Below are 16,060 nucleotides of genomic sequence, written 5' to 3'. Positions count from 1 at the left end.
AAATTTTGGTGAAGTGCTTGGTTTGAGGGTGAGCACTGTGCAAAGGGTAATGCTCCTGAGAGTGGTCCCACTCTTCTGTACACTTTTCCCCTCTGAACCCCAAATGCTTTCACATTTCACATAGTCTGGCTGGGAGAGAGGAGAGAGGAGCAACAGGCCAAAATCTGCCAGAGCATTCTTTGTTTTTTACTTTATTTATTTTTATTTTTATGTGCATTGGTGTTTTGCCTGCAAGTGAGGGCGCTGGATTTCCTGGAACTGAAGTTACAGACAGTTGTGAGCTGCCATGTGGATGCTGGAATTGAACCCTGGGTCCTCTGGAAGAGCAGTCAGTGATTTTTACTGCACAGCAGCCCAGAGCATTCTTCCTCTGAGAATGAAACTCTATCTGTAGGGAGCACCTGAGAACAGTGGGGAGCCTACACTGTGGCTAGGGAGGGCACTTTGGGAAGGTTGCCAGATGAGATCCCTTCCCACCAACCAACTGCTGCCTCTGCTGGGGAAGGGGGAAGGGCTTCAGTCACAGAGCAAGGAGGGAAGTGAGGTGACAACAACAGCTCAACCTGTACAGCAGAGAGGTCCTGCCTCCCCCACCCCACCTCATCACCTACTTACAAACACTATGTTAGGAAACGGGAGGACCTGGAAAGGACATGGCCTCTGCAGAGCAGCACCAAGTGAAGACCAAAAATCAAAGTCACTGAAAAAGTGAAGCCTCTGGTGTCCATAGCAACAACAAAAGCCAATGGTAGTAACCACAGCAACAATAAACATCAAACAAAGCCCGATTCCTGCCTAGATGAACACAGATCTCCACAATAAAGCCCTACATACTTCAATTTCTGTTGCTCTAAGCAAATGTCTGGCTTTCAACAACAATATGCTAAAAGATGAGAATAATTTCTGTAAAGATAAAACAATCACCAGAACAAGACACGGATATGACAAAGACGATGATGCGATCAAAATTTTAAATAACGCGTGAAGTGTTAGAGACGCCAGTGGAAAGGGTGGACATCATTCAGAGTCAGACAGGAAGGTGCAGTAGACATGAAAACCATAAGCCTCAAAACAAAAGTTAACAACGAGGTAACAGAAATGAAGAGGGCCTTTGGTGTAGCGATTACTGGAAGAAATAGCTGAAGAAAAAACCAGGCGACCTGAAACCAAGAGCAAGGAAGTCAGAGGAACTGCAAAGTCGCAAAGTGAAAAACTGGTACAGCTGAAAAATCCACTTGCATGACTTGGAATCCGGAAGGAGAATCAAGAGAGGCAGCTGGAGTAACTGGAAGAACAATGGGTAAAAGCATTTTTAAATTTTTTGAGAAAACACAAAACTATATCGAAGAAGTTTAAAACTACTAAGCAAGGCTGAAACCCTAATTCTAATGCGCCAGTCCATGACCTAGGCCAGTTGATGAGTTATGTAAGAAGCAGGGAGGAGTAGATAACCCGACAGGAAAAGTGTCCTCCTAAGATACTCCAGAGAGCTTTCTGCTCTCTCCTCATGAGCCTGCACCAGAGAAAAGGTCCTGTAAGGACACAGGACTGGGGCTCTCGGAAAGGATGGAGGCAGGTTAGACGCTGAAGGACTCTGCCGCCAGAAGCCCTGCCCCACAGAACTTTTACAGTTCATAAATATATGACAGAGATTAAGAATTTAGATCTGTACAAAGAAATAAAGAACACTAGACATGGAAAGCAAAACCCAACAGTCCTATTACTAATACCACAAAGAGACAAGTGTGTAAGTCAGTTCAGCAAGGCACTAGTATCAGCAGAATACTAGAAAATACGACACATACGACAGCAGTAACCTGGCGGGAGAAACACCATGAAATCCAAGGATGTCTCGGATGATACGGGAAGCACGTGATTTGCAGGTGGATGGAGATTATTAAACTCTAGATAACACTAAAAATAATCTTAAAAGGAAAGTAAGTCCCTCAGTAGAGGAGATAAGGTAGGATCATAAAGATGCTTATTAAAATCAGAGAAGAAAGGAAAAGAGAGAAAGGGAGGACAAGTACCACAGTTGGAGACAGAATATTTTAATTCAATTATGCCAATGTCACTCTTATGTTAATAGCTTTAAAATAACAAAAATGTTTGCTAGCAGACAGATTCCACACCGGATACTTATAGTTTGCTTTCTGTTCTGATAAACACCATGACCAACTTTCTTCCAGAATGCTGAAGAGGAAAAAACACTTTCAAACTCATTTTGTGAGGCCAGCCTTAGTCTAAACCAAATCAAAGGTGATGCAAGAGCAGAAAATATTGTCAAAATTCCCAATGAATATCACCTTTAAATCTCCAACGAAACAGTAGCGGACCAAGTTCAAGGGAGCATCATGTACCACAGCCAAGGAACATTCACTCCAGGGGCGGAAGGACAGGTCAGTCTGTACACATCAGCAATTATTATTACTAGTATTCCATGATCATCTCAATGGATGGACAACAATTAGATAAAATTCAACATCCTCTTATAGTAAAAATCCTCAGAGAACTGAATATATAAGGAAGACTCAAGGATGACAGCATATAATGAGCCACAGGAAACACAACACCCACAGCTTAAAGGTCCCAAATGAATGAATAGACCTGAAACAGATTTTGAGACAGAGTTTAGGCTAACCCTGAACTCATTATAACGAATCATATACATTTGAACAGACTGGAGTTAAGGTTCAAATTGTCAGCGAGGACATTTGCAAGCAAACAAGATGGATGGCTATAATAAACCCTCTGGTCCTGGATTAGAGCTGGAGACATCTGTATGAGTTCACTTTAATTATATATGAGGGAATGGTTATAGTCAGTTGTATATGCATGGCATTATGTATGTATGTATGTATGTATGTATGTATGTATGTATGTATGTATGCATGCATGCATGCATTATGTATATCATCTGTCCCTGTCTTCCAACATTCCAGAATCAGGAACATTCCAGGAGTAACTTAGTGCTCAGTACCCAGACCTTCTTTTCCAGATACCATATAGAACTAAGGCATCTTAGAAAAAAATGTCTGATTCTAGGGCTTAACAGTGAAAATATGAGAGGAAAAGAGAGTAAGGTATCCAGAAAGCACAGAGGAATGGAGGCATACCTAACCAGGAGGCAGCCTCAAAGAGCTCCCAAAGCCAATCAAACCATAATTTAAACAATAAAGTTAATAACAGTATTTTTCATCATCCAAAGTACAAAATAAATATACATGAATCCATAGTTATATACATGATGACTGAATAAATAAATGAAGGAAGCAGCTAGTTTTATTTACAGAGTTCCTAGTACTCGCTGTAGGTTCTCCTCTAGGGAGCAGATGGAACTGAACTGTTCCCTCTCTCTGCCTTTAACAAATCTCTTTCAGAGGACAGAGTGGGAAGAGGAACAACTGGGAACTCAGTGTTGAAACCTGTCGGGCACTGGCTAACTCAAGTCATTAAGTAGCCATCAGAAGATATGCATCATCTGGGTCTCGTGTACAACACTGCCACATGTTTAAGAAGGACCATGTGTCACCACAGAAAGCCACTAGTGAAGAGTAATTGTCAGAAAAACACCATACACACATGGAGGGACGTTTCTGAAATCTTCAGAAAAATCAGGACAAATGAGGAAAGACAGAAACTGTCACAGCCCAGAGCACACTAAGGGGACAAGACAGGGATGTGGCATCCCAAAGTAGTTCTTGAATACTCTTGGAAAAGCAATGTCTGCAGTAATGTGTTCACTCTGACTGCTAATGAGTGCCTCATGGTGATATTGGGTAGCATTAGACAAGAGAGACATACAACACTATACTATCCTTACAATTCTTCTGTAAATCTGCATTAATCCAAAATAAAGATTTTTAAAAGAACATCATTGTATAAATTAGGAAGCCCCAAAGATTTCTGAATATATTTATGGTAGAGTCTAAAGAAGAAAAAGCTATCTAATACCTACAGGCAGACAATGATCAGTCTATTAACAGAGATGCACACAGAAAAAGGCCCAGTGTAGAGATGCCAAGATGCTAAAATAAAGAGGAGTAAATTCTTAGTGCTGAGCTCAGATATTTTTTCTCTTCTTTGTATTTCTCAGGTTTTCCACAGTGAGCAGCTATGAGAGACACATTTGTTACACAGTATGGTTTTTTACAGTTATTTTGTTGTTTTACAGTCGTATGGCCTCAAATTGTTTCACGGTATGTTACAGGGTGCTTTATAAAAAGTGGTCTGTAGTCAGATATGTATATTGACTTTGGCATATTGTGTCTCTTTTCTGGAGACTCATGTCTGGTAGGATGTCAAAAGTTTTAGGAAGTCAACTAATTAAGGAACTTTGTTTATCTTAAACAGCATTTTCCAAAACCATTTGACTACTTTCTCAGTGCGGCTTGCTATTTCAGGAGCGACTGGGGTGACATGGAGTATGACATGTTGGGGAATGTGTTTTAGAATAGCTCACCAGTTTTTAAGGGAAGAAACAGCTGCTTTTAGAGATTTCTTATGTTGATTTAGCAAGGAATGAAAATGCTTCTACTGTCTCAAAAATCTCTGTGGAGTTTGCCTCATGTGCCTTCTTGACTCTTTTTGTTCTGTGTACCGCCCAACACAGCAAATACTCTGCTGTGTTTCCTCCAGTGGGTAAGGTCACGTCTTCTCAGCTAGCATTTAACAACTTGCTTTCCAAGTCCCCTGAAGCACATTTTCTTCTAATCGCTCATTGCTCTATTCTCTCACCACATCTACTGAGCGCATCCTATGCCTAGGTACCCCGATGGCCAGCACAAGTGAGGAGACGGAGCCACCAGGTCACTAGCAGTCAGCCCCAACAGAGGCAGCTGTCTACAGACTCCAGAAAGACTACTAACCATCTTCTTCAGCCTCTTTTCCTCTCGTTTTCTCTCCAGCTGAGCTTGCTTTTCTTCTGCATCCTTCTTCTGGCGTTCTTCTTCTTGGGCCTTTAACTGAGCCTGAATGAGATAAGAAAACCGAGAACCCTTCCTCTGAGTGGGAAAGGAAATCTGTGGGGAGGCAGTCAAGTACCTACCAGGAGCCAGGCCTGCCCCTGGACTATGCGTTTGTGGCAGGAGGGGAATACTTAATATGCCCTGTAACTTAGGGGTCTCTCTAAAAGGGACCTTCTGCCTGGGAAGGGGACACTGCACATGAATACGGCCACTCTGCTTTCAGGATATAATGACTATTTTCAGTTCTTACTTTCACTTGTGAAACAGAAGTACGGTGTGGTGACGTATGCTTAGCCCACTCAAAACAGAATTGTTAAGTTTTTCTTGTAGATGCAGACTTTCCTTCCGACAGCAGGTCAGACTTCGGAAGATACTGTTTTTCACAAAGTCAGTGGGTCAGACATCTATCTATCTACAGTGTACTAATTGTGGTTATCTGTGACCCTCCCAGTCTGGTAGCTGTCATTCACCTTTGTAACATTTCCGTTCTGTTCTGCTAAGGATGCTGAGTACAACCTCCATGGTTTTCTAACACTGAATTCAGAGGGGCAGGCCTTCAGCCTCCTGAAGTTCTAACACTACTATCTTAGGAGGTGTGGACAAGCAAGGTCCCAGTTTTTGAAATCTGAACAAATCACTTTTCTTGCCTCAGTTTGCATCCTGAATTTATTACCAATTTGTCTTCTTCTTGTTTTTTCTTCTTTTCTGCCAAGATCCGCCTACGTTCAGCTCGTTGAATTGCTCTCTCTTCCATGGCTGAAAAATAGTAACATCGTCCCAGTATAAAAAAATTATGAAGCACTCTGTAAAATGTCTCCATATTCTAGTCCCATTCAGAGTTATCATTGGAGCTTTCTTGTAATTGAACATCTTGACATATGGAGCTGATTTAACTCAACAGGTTAGAGATCTAACATCAGCAATGATGAACAAGTCACACATTCATTACATTTTTGTTTTCATATTTCTTTAGAATATATTTCTATTGGTTGAAATAAGACAATATCCCTGGATGGTGGACTTTTAGTATATGAAACTCAGAAGTCATAATTTTAATATCTCACTGATGAACAAAGAAAAATGTAACTACAGCTAACAAGTACTTAGAGAGTTGAGAAATCCCTTAACTCTCACTTGAAGTGAGGCTCGCATTGTTCTGAAGCCGCTGTGTATGTGTGTGCACAATAACAAGAAAACCTAAAGTTGGGGTCAGGGCGAATACATTTCAGTGTAGTTTTAAGACCCAGGCACCCAGATGGGCCGGAAATGGAAGTGAACCAGGCATTTGGAGAACTGGCATCAGAATGAATTTGAGTGTCAGACTCCTGTTCTTGACAGTTTATTAAATATCGATCCAAAAGAAACAAATGTGCAAGATGGTCTGATAATATGACTATAATCAGCCGGGGCTGGCGCAGGCGGGGGCATGGGCAGCAGGAGCACTGAGTTCTGCACGCAAAGCCAGCCAATGGTTACTTCCAGTTCCTTGGGCCGTGTTACAGAGAAGAAAATTTAAGCCAAGTTTTAAGAATTAATAAACAAAAACTCACCAAGCTATTTCTTACGGATATTAAGTGTCTGCTTTGCCACAAAGGACTAATGGTGGTGGCACAGATGGCGGAGTGAGACTGTCCTTAAGGAGGCAGAAATAGACTGGAGGATTAAAGTAAAGAGCCGAGAAGCAGCGTCTCGGCAGTACATCGCCCCCATCTTTTCTAGATTGAATCATTAAAGTCTACTTGAAAAACAGACTGGGATTCTAAAATAGCTAAGTCATTGATCAAACAATAATTTCAAAAACGTATCACAATGAACTGGACATCTCCAGATCAGGCTTAGTAGTGGGCAGCCAGCAACATCTGTTGCCCTGCAGACAGATAGCTGATATGCCGCCAGCCAGTCTCTTCACTGACAGGAACTGACTACTACGTTTCTCAGATGCCGTTACTTCTTGCTAGTGTGGCAATTTTGCCATAGCTTTAAAAAACTCAATGTAATTGTCAAAATACTCCCCACTTTGTGTGTGTGTGTGTGTGTATGTGTGTGTGTGTGTGTGTGTGTGAGAGAGAGAGAGAGAGAGAGAGAGAGAGAGAGAGAGAGAAAGAGAGAGAGAGAGAAGTGCAGCTATGTGACAAATCAATTAGCAGAACTACTAGGTGGGTCCTGAGGAATGCCTCTACTCCCAAAGCACTATTTAGTTTTTAAACAAAGAGTTCCATGTGCACCTAAAATGCTATCAAATTAAACTATCTGGTTTATATATCTCATTACCAAAATGCTACCATTAAGATAATGCACCATAAAATGACAGCATAACTTGACTTGAATTGCTATGAACTCTTCAGTATTTTGGCACTGATGGAGTGTAATGGCAGATGAACTTTATTGATGTTTAGCCTTAGTTGCTGCTCAGAGTTTTCAATTGAGTAATCCCCCCCATTTTCCACAATACAAATCTCAAATTAGAGAAAAATGGTGTGCCTTCCATAACTCTGTGCGTATGTTTATGTGTGTGAGCACGTGCGCGTGCACACACACATGCATGTGTTAGCTGGGGAAGCCACCAGGGTTGGCAAAAGGAAAAGGGAGGAGAGTAGTGGAGGCTCCTTGTGCATTCCATTTCTCCCATGTGATAGAGCTTAGGTTTTCGGAAGGCTTTACCACATCTCAAAGCCTATGAGCTGGAGGCTTGCAGTCCCAGACAAATGCTACTCCAGCGGAAAAGGCCACCATCGTGAAAACCACCAGGACTGCCTTGCCTTTCAGTAAGGGATGGGGTGCCGTCAGGTTCCTTTTGGATGCAAAAAGAGAATTTCTGGAATCAGTCCTACTGTCTTCACACCTTGGGGAGAGAACAGATGAACTGGAAGAAAATATGGAAAAAAAGAAAAGAAAAACAATTTAAATCGATAATTGGCTTCCTTCAAAGTCTTTGCACCCAAGGACCCCAAAGCGCTATACAAAGTTCACCTGAACTCTGACTTAAGGATGAATTGATATACCCAGACTAGAGTCGGCATAAGAAAGACCCCACCCTCATCTTCTGATGGTTTCTAACGACCTTCATCACACACCAAGTATGTCTCAGGCACATCTGAAATTGTCTAAAGAGACTTTGAGGCAATGTAGAACTCCTATTCCAAGCCTGGAAATACAAAATTTTACTTCGAACAAGCGAGGAAATTATCCAGCTTTGTGGCTGGTCCATGGGGTCCATGTTGTCTGCCCTGGCTTCTCAGCACTAAACATAATCAGAAACTCAATAATCTAGTTAGAACAAGCATTTTTCTCTTTCCCCACACAATTACAAAGTTCCTCTCCCAAAGGCAGCTACTTCCCAGTGCTCACTATACAGTGGTCTCCATCTAGGCAGCCTGCTTTAAATACCTATGGACACCTCACACGGCAAGTCAGAATCCATGAGGCTTCTTGGCTTTCTGAGTGGACAGACCACATACAGATATAGGAGAGTAAGAGCCAAGCAAAGATATTCAGCAGCCTCTCTTTCTCAAAGGAAACCCCTCCAACAAGTTCAGGGGTGCTCTGAGACTGCCGACCTACTTCAGAAGCTTCTGGCAGGTTCCTGGCGGCTCCTCCGCTCCTCTGGGACAGGACAGAAGGCGACTCTGTGCTTCTGTGATTGCTGCGGCACGCTCAGCTGCCCACTGGGCCTCGGCCAACCGCTGGTCTTCCTTCAGCTGTTGAATGAGCTTCTTCTGCTCCTTGAGTTTCTTCTTTTGCTTCTCAATCAGCTGTTGCTGGTAGACATGGCGACGGTGGGAAGGCCCCTCACAAACAGGCTCCGCTTCCTGGCTAGTGGTCCCAGGCTTTTCATGGCTACTGGGCTGTTTAGCGGTCTTAGCATTTGGAGTCTTGGGCTGCTGTGTGCCAGGTGTGCTCCCACAGACATCTGGGAGGGGACCCTGAATATCACCCTCTGTTGTTCTTCCTGGGGAATGGTTCAGCATACAACCACTGCTCACCACGGGTGGCTTTTCCCACCAAGTGGGCATGATGGTGACCTGAGGAGAACAGTAATATTCTAACTCAGTACTGATGAGCTGAGATCCTGGCTTGGTCTCATGAGTGTTGTTCTGTTCAATGGCACAAGTGTGCTACACCTCAGGTAAAGATGCCCTGCTCTCTATTTCCAGGTATCTCAGACACCACAAGCTCAGTGCTATAAGCCACTGAGAATGTACGCTGGGCTCCCCAATCACTAGTGGAATGTGGGCAGAGCTGTGGGAGCTGTTGTCATGGGCCAAGACATCTGCAATGAGCTGGAAGGACTGCTTTTATGAGAGAGTACTTCGCGTAGCTCAGGCTGGCCTTGAGCTAATGAGCCTCTTGCTAAAGTGCTTTACTATATGGGCATGCTCCGCCATGCCCAACCTCCTCTTAGGATTTTTCTCAACTTCATTTTGTAACTAGACAAGTTTATTTCTTACAATATATAACTTTTTAAATGTAAAATTGACACTAAAATTTACAGAAATCTGACCTTTTTGTGGCACAGGATATATTTTTTCCTCAAGTGTTTGAAAACTTTCTTTTTCACTTCAGATCCTTAGAGGCTTTCTCTTAGGTCTAAACATGTTTGTATATATGTATGTATGTCGTAAGTCTAAACATATGTATGTATGTATATATGTATGTCTTAATTCTAAATTTATGTATGTAAGTCTATTATATTGCAATTTTTTTGTTTTGCACAGAAAAAATACTTTTTGCTGACCCTTTTCATTTAAAGGTAATAACAGTAAGAACTTGGTAAGAAAAAAAGGTTACTTTCAGTTAGTTCTTAAGATGCAACAGATCTGTTCTTTCAAGGCCTGTTCCATCTCTACTAAATTCATCCTTAAATAGAGTACAAATTTCAACCCCAGTTCTGATTTTGAGGCTAATCTCCAGCTCTTTCTCAACTATCTGTTTGGGGGAGGTTTGTGGAAAGCCAGGGCTAAGCAAATATCTGCTCTACATAAGAACAGCTTTATCTAAATACCTTGTATTAGCATATAACGTAATACCTTTCAAAGATGTAAACTTCATTTATAGACAGGATTCATGCTCAATGACATTATCCAGGGGGAAGGAAAGAATCATTCCTAACAGCAAAACTTATTCTGGCCAAAATTCATGTCAAGTTAGAATGTTTGAGTCCGTGATGTGATCAGCTACTCATTATGCCATGCGCAATGGCAGGGAAAGCCATGGGCTGTCCCATGTTAGAAGCCTTCAGCACTAACGGGTACCGTCCTCAGGGACTCAGAATCACTGCTCGTGATGATGGAAATGCTCTCTACGACTTAGCTGACGTGAGAGATGTGATCCATGGAAACCCTGACATGCTAAACACTTTTAAAAATAACCTTTTATTTTAGAAATGTCAGCGGACATTTATTCATGAGAACCCTGCTTATGTAATTTAGCATCAAGCAGGGTAGATGTTTTAGGTGCTTTTAAACCTTGTGGTAATGACCCCTCATTAGCCCAGCAAGACTGCATAAAAGCCTTGAGCACAGCAACAAAGCTTCTTTTGGATCATGGTAACTTCTGAAGGTAACAACAGGAGAATGAGACAAAAGCCTAATGGTACAGTTTGTACCTCCTGGAGAAGAACTGCACAGCCCGGTCTGCTCAGAGGAAATCACCTACCAGCTAACAGATAGTTTCGAAATCTTTTAAGGCATTTAATTTGCTCGTGTTTTACTGTACATCCCAGAAAAAAATGGAGTTTATTTCGTGAACTATAAGGCCTATTTTAGTCCCTTGTTTTCTTTTGTTCTATTTTTTTCCACAAAATTATTTGCTTGATAAAACTTTTCCTTCTTTAGTTTGGAACTTGGAGGCTTTTTCTGAAATATATATATATGCACATATATATTTACTTATATAGAAATATATGTATATTATACAGCATTTTTTTTTGTTTTACACAGGAAAGGTATTTTTTGCTGACTTTTTTTCATTTAAAGTTACCAACAGTAGAACTTGGTAAGAAAAAAAGGTTCCATTCAGCTATTTCTTAAGATATAAATCTTTTCTGGGTCTCAACAGAGATGAAATTATCTAGCTAATGTGAAGGTAGACAAAATAAAATGCCTGGGGGAAGGGCCCAGAATGTTACATAAGCCCCAATAAGCATTCTTGGGCTCTTTCTTTGCGGAGAGTACCTTAAATGGAAGCCATCCTGCTTGCTCAGAGTAATCAGGGTACAAAGCAAGGCTGAGACCCTCAGGTGCCCAATTTAATTATATGTGCCCGAGTTAAGCACTTAGCAGCACTCGGCGCAGGGTGGAGGCAGAGGAGCCTCTCCTAAGGCTTTCTAACAAGGCAAGTGCAACAGAGGAAGACAAACTGCCAGGAGTGACCGCATGAGAAATGAACAGCTGGGCACAGCACCAAACCCGAACCAAACCAGAAAGGCACATGACCAGAACAACCGTCTGCAGCACACATAATAACCAAAGTATCAATATTCCTAAAAGTTTAAAGAACTCCTATGAATAAAGAGATACGTACACTAGTAGAAAAAGGAACAAAGGTGATTTACTTATGCCTATCTGTCTATATCCATATCTTTCTGTATATATGGCAATATAAAAATGCTTAACTTCACTAGCAATAAAAATGCAAATGATAAAAAAACATAAGATAAAAATAGAACATACATTCTGTCTTAAAATACTTACCCTAAGTAAAGCATTATGTATATATGTAAAGACTAGTTACTAACGGGATGTTCAGTGAAACACTGTTTGAAACAACGACAAACTGAAAACAAGTTAAATTTCAGTCACCCACGAGTTAAACTACTTCTAGCTTAGGTTCCCCATAGAATGTCATGTATGCATTACAAAATGATGGCAGAGAGCTGCAGTCCATAACCAGGGTAGGTACTAAGTTCACCTGCAGAACTGAAATTACTGGTGCCCCATTCCCAGAAATTCAGATTAGTAGGTCTAGATCTGAGAGCTACTTTTAAAGAAGAACTACGGCTAAGATATATTTAGTAATATAAAATGTCCATGTTCTATTTAGCAAAGTCAAAAGATGTTTATAAGAAAATAAAATAGTTACATTCATATTAAAAACCAAACCAAATAAATCCCACAGAACAATCTTGCATAATACCAACACTTGGGAAGCAGAGGTAGGATCAGGAGTTCAAGGCCAACATTTGCTGAGTGCATTTTAGGCTAGTCTATACTATATGAGACCAGGTCTCACAAACAAACAAAAACAACAAGCCTTCCTTTTCCCAATTATGGCAGGCTAGATTTCTTCAGTGACCTAGTTGAGGGAAATTTAAAGCTAAATAAAATATTAACAATAAGAAATTTATATATGCCTCAATAGAGAAAAGAATAGATAACTGTACTTCCTGTTACCTCCAGATAATGGAATAATAGACGTAGTTGTTTATTGAGACTGGCCTTGAACTCACTATACAGCCCAGACTGACTTGGAGATTGCAGTCACAGGTACATACCATCACCACTTGATTTTAGAAAAATAAAATTCTTGGTGATTTTTCTCCTACAAAATTGTCACAATTAGTATGAACAACTTTCTTATTAGAAAAACAAAAGTTAAGAATACATTATAGCACAAGCTTATCCGAAAGGGAAATGTGTGAAGATCAAATGGGGGTCAAGAGTTGTCAGCGAGCTTTACCCCTCTTTCCAAAGGCCTTTCATTCAGCTGTTCCGAATTCCTTCTCTATCGTGTCCTCAGCAACTTCCGGCTAGCCCAACATTGACGTATGACTATTAAAAAAATATTCCGGTCAAGAAAATAATCACAGCCTGCATGGCTGTGCATAAGCTTTGTGCACGGTAGCAGCCCTAACCTCTGCATAGCTCAGACAGGGCACTCTCATGCCAGCTGCCATGAGAGTGCAAAGCTCAGATGCAAATCCAACAAACGTGAAGCCCAAACAAAGGGAACAATGTACCTCTCCACTTCCCACTGGCAGGTCCACCTCGGCTATTGTCTCTGCAAGACGATGGATACCCGATGACCCATTGGAACTGAGCTTCCCGAGGGAGGCTGCCTTCAGCAGCTCATCCATTTTCTTCCTAGTTTGTTCCTTGGCTAGCGCCAGCTCCCTCTTTATAACTTCTGAACCATGCCAACGCTGCCATTCAGCAAAGCAGTATCGAAGAAGTTGTTTCCGGTTAAACTCGGTAGCCCGCTGCTGTTTTCTAAGAGACAAAGTACGTCCGTTAAAAAAAAAAAAAGAAGAATAAGAAGCCATGTATAGTGTTAGCTGGTAATACAAATGAAACATAAGACCAAAGAAGTTCCTGAAATGCTCCATCTTGTCATGTTATAGTAAACTAAATGGAATTACTTTACATTCCTCAGAGCAGACTCTAATCAAAGGCATCAATAGCTCAGCATATATATTTAAGAAGAAAAAGTGGTTGTACTATTTATTCCAACTTCCCAATAAGACATACTGCTTTATATTATATATACATGTAACCTGAAAAGAAGGATGCATTAGGGAAACGGATGTTCAGACAGGTGGAAATCTAAGGAGGTAGGTTAGGAGAAAACTCAGTAGACTAGTCATATCACTTAATGAGGTCAATAATTAGAATTTATCACTGGGCGTGGTGGTGCATGTCTTTAATCCTAATACTTGGAAGGCAGAGGGAGGTGGATCTCTGTGAGTTTGAGGCTAGCCAGGTATACAGAACAAGTTCCAGGACAGCCAGGGAAAAAAAACCAAAAAAAAAAAAAAAAACCCAACCAAATAAACAAACAGCAGAAAAGACTTATCAAAGTCTATGTCAAACCCTGAAGATGATCTTGTTAAGGACCTGCACGGGGAGAGAATCACGGCCAAGCTCGCATTCGCCAAAGCCCTGAAGCACTAGCCGCATGTGAGGGCACAAGCCAGGCTCCAGCTCTCAGGGAGCTCATTCATCACCTAAGAAAGATTTCCTTTGGGCTCCTGTGACCTTTGTAAACATTAGTGACCCTGGCTGGTTGGGTTGGGAGTAGACATTATTGATTTCGCCATGGGAGTCAATCCCAGGAGACATCATGGTGGAAGTTGGTCAAGAGTTCAAGTCTAGGGGCTGAGGAGAAGGCTTGGCAGGTAAAGCATTGGCTACACAAGTGTGTGGACAGGAGTTCAGGTCCCCAGAGGCCGTGCAGACACCAGATAGGTGCGGCGGCCTGTCTGTAATCTTAAAACACAAGAAATGGAAAAGCGGAATCCTTAGAGCAAACCGGTGAGCCAGACTAGAAGAGTGCCAGCTTCAGAAAGAGACCCTGACTTCATACAGAAGACACTGAAGCAACCTTGGGCCTCCATCTGCACACATGTAAACACCACATCTGCATGTACAACACACACACACATGCACGCGGGACTCAAGCCTAGAGATTTCTTGTATTGATGTATTGGGAGATGGGCATCACTGTGACTTTAGAACTTATTATATGATTGATTATGTGGCATCAAGTGTCCATTTGGAGACTTAAAATCCAATATTGCTTATTTGCCTTATTGATTTTAGCTTGTAAACATAACTGAGTTCTCCATAGCACTGTTTGCATAGCTCTTTCTATTAAACATTATATATACACTCTGGAGTCCTATCAAGAAAATCATAATGATTTAAGTCCGTGCATGAGGAGAACATTTCTAGATTTCTAGAGATAAAAAAATAAGACTTGTTTACTTCTGTTTTTACTTTTTACTTTTTTTTTATTATTTATTTTTTATTTTTTTGATTTTCGAGACAGGGTTTCTCTGTAGTTTTTGGTGCCTGTCCTGGAACTAGCTCTTGTAGACCAGGCTGGCCTCGAACTTACAGAGATCCGCCTGCCTCTGGCTCCCGAGTGCTGGGATTAAAGATGTGTGCCACCACTTCCCGGCAATGACTTGTTTACTTTTGTATATGACTGTTTTGTCTGCATGTAAATACATATTTGGACCATATGCATGCATGCAGTACCCACAGATGCCAGAAGAGGGTGTCAGATCCCTCTGGAACTGTAGTTAGAGAAGGATGTGACCCCCGCCCCTCACACGAGGGTACCTCAAACTGAATCCAGGTCCTTTGCAAGAGCATTAAGTACTTTTAACTGCTGAGTCATCTCTCCAGCCCCATTTCTATAGTTTTTAAAAATGTTTATATGACCTTCTTTGGTTACCTACAGTGAAAAATGTTACACTGTAACAATATTGAAATTTATATGTAAACTCAAATGAAATACACACACACACACACACACACACACACACACACACATATTGTTTCTGATTATCTATATCGGAAACAAAGTTTCTCCAAATAGTATTCCCCTTGCGACCAGAAATGCATGGCTATTTCTATTCTAAACCAGCCCTGAGATACAAGCACCTCAGCTGCTATGGTTTCAACACACCTAAGAATGTGGAGTCTGAACTCCTACTTTAACAACAGGAAGAGGCGGGCCCTTGGAAAGTTAACTAAGGAGCTGGGGGCCGTAGCCCAGTGCTCTAGTGTTCTACCAGTCACAACCTGAAAACCACCCATCAGGTCACAAAGCCTGTGCCCCTAGGAGCAGACTGATGCTGTTGTTATGGAGACGGGTTACCAATGAAAAGGGCGAAACCCCCACCTCCTGCCTGTCCAGTGTGTGCTTGCTTGCCCTTGTCATGCCAGTACTGTGTGTGCTCTGAGCTTCTAAGTCCCCAGAACTAGGAACCAAATAAACTTCTATAGTTCTGAAGTTATTCGGCCTATGTTACTCTGCAGCAGCAGGAGAGTGCCCAGGACATTTTCCGACAGCATATATCATTATATTTAATTGATCTTTATAATGGCTAACTATTAAGTTGATGATGGCTGACAAATACTTGGTGACTGGCAGATAGTTTCTATAATAAAAGCATATTATAAGTCATAATAAATATGTATGCATTTTACTATAATGGAAATAAATTAAGTCTCTAACAAGACTGACTTGAAACAATTTTTAGAAGAGGCAGTAAGCTAAATTGCAGGGAAAGCTGCAAAGACTAAGTAGGGAGAAAAACACAAACCTATAGCTTTCTCCAGGGAGTAAAATTCATAATTTTTAGGGCA

At 41.4% G+C, this 16,060-nt stretch overlaps 1 protein-coding gene across 1 annotated transcript in view; it reads right to left on the bottom strand.

The window, feature by feature from the left end:
* The window catches only part of Ccdc191 (coiled-coil domain containing 191), a 66,792-nt gene that overhangs the window by 10,256 nt on the left and 40,476 nt on the right, over positions 1-16,060 (bottom strand). Inside the window, exons 9-13 of the mRNA XM_038344392.2 lie at positions 12,925-13,174; positions 8,529-8,989; positions 7,727-7,830; positions 5,641-5,723; positions 4,869-4,970 (exon numbers count right to left, since the gene is read on the bottom strand). Of these exons, the coding sequence (XP_038200320.2) occupies positions 4,869-4,970; positions 5,641-5,723; positions 7,727-7,830; positions 8,529-8,989; positions 12,925-13,174 (1,000 nt within the window). The remainder of the gene's footprint in view (positions 1-4,868; positions 4,971-5,640; positions 5,724-7,726; positions 7,831-8,528; positions 8,990-12,924; positions 13,175-16,060) is intronic.

This window comes from Arvicola amphibius, chromosome 10, assembly GCF_903992535.2.
Source record: "Arvicola amphibius chromosome 10, mArvAmp1.2, whole genome shotgun sequence".
In the NCBI taxonomy this organism is placed as follows: Eukaryota; Metazoa; Chordata; class Mammalia; order Rodentia; family Cricetidae; genus Arvicola; species Arvicola amphibius.
The sequence above is the reverse complement of the archived record's forward strand: the minus strand, read 5'-3'. Positions and strand labels throughout refer to the sequence as shown.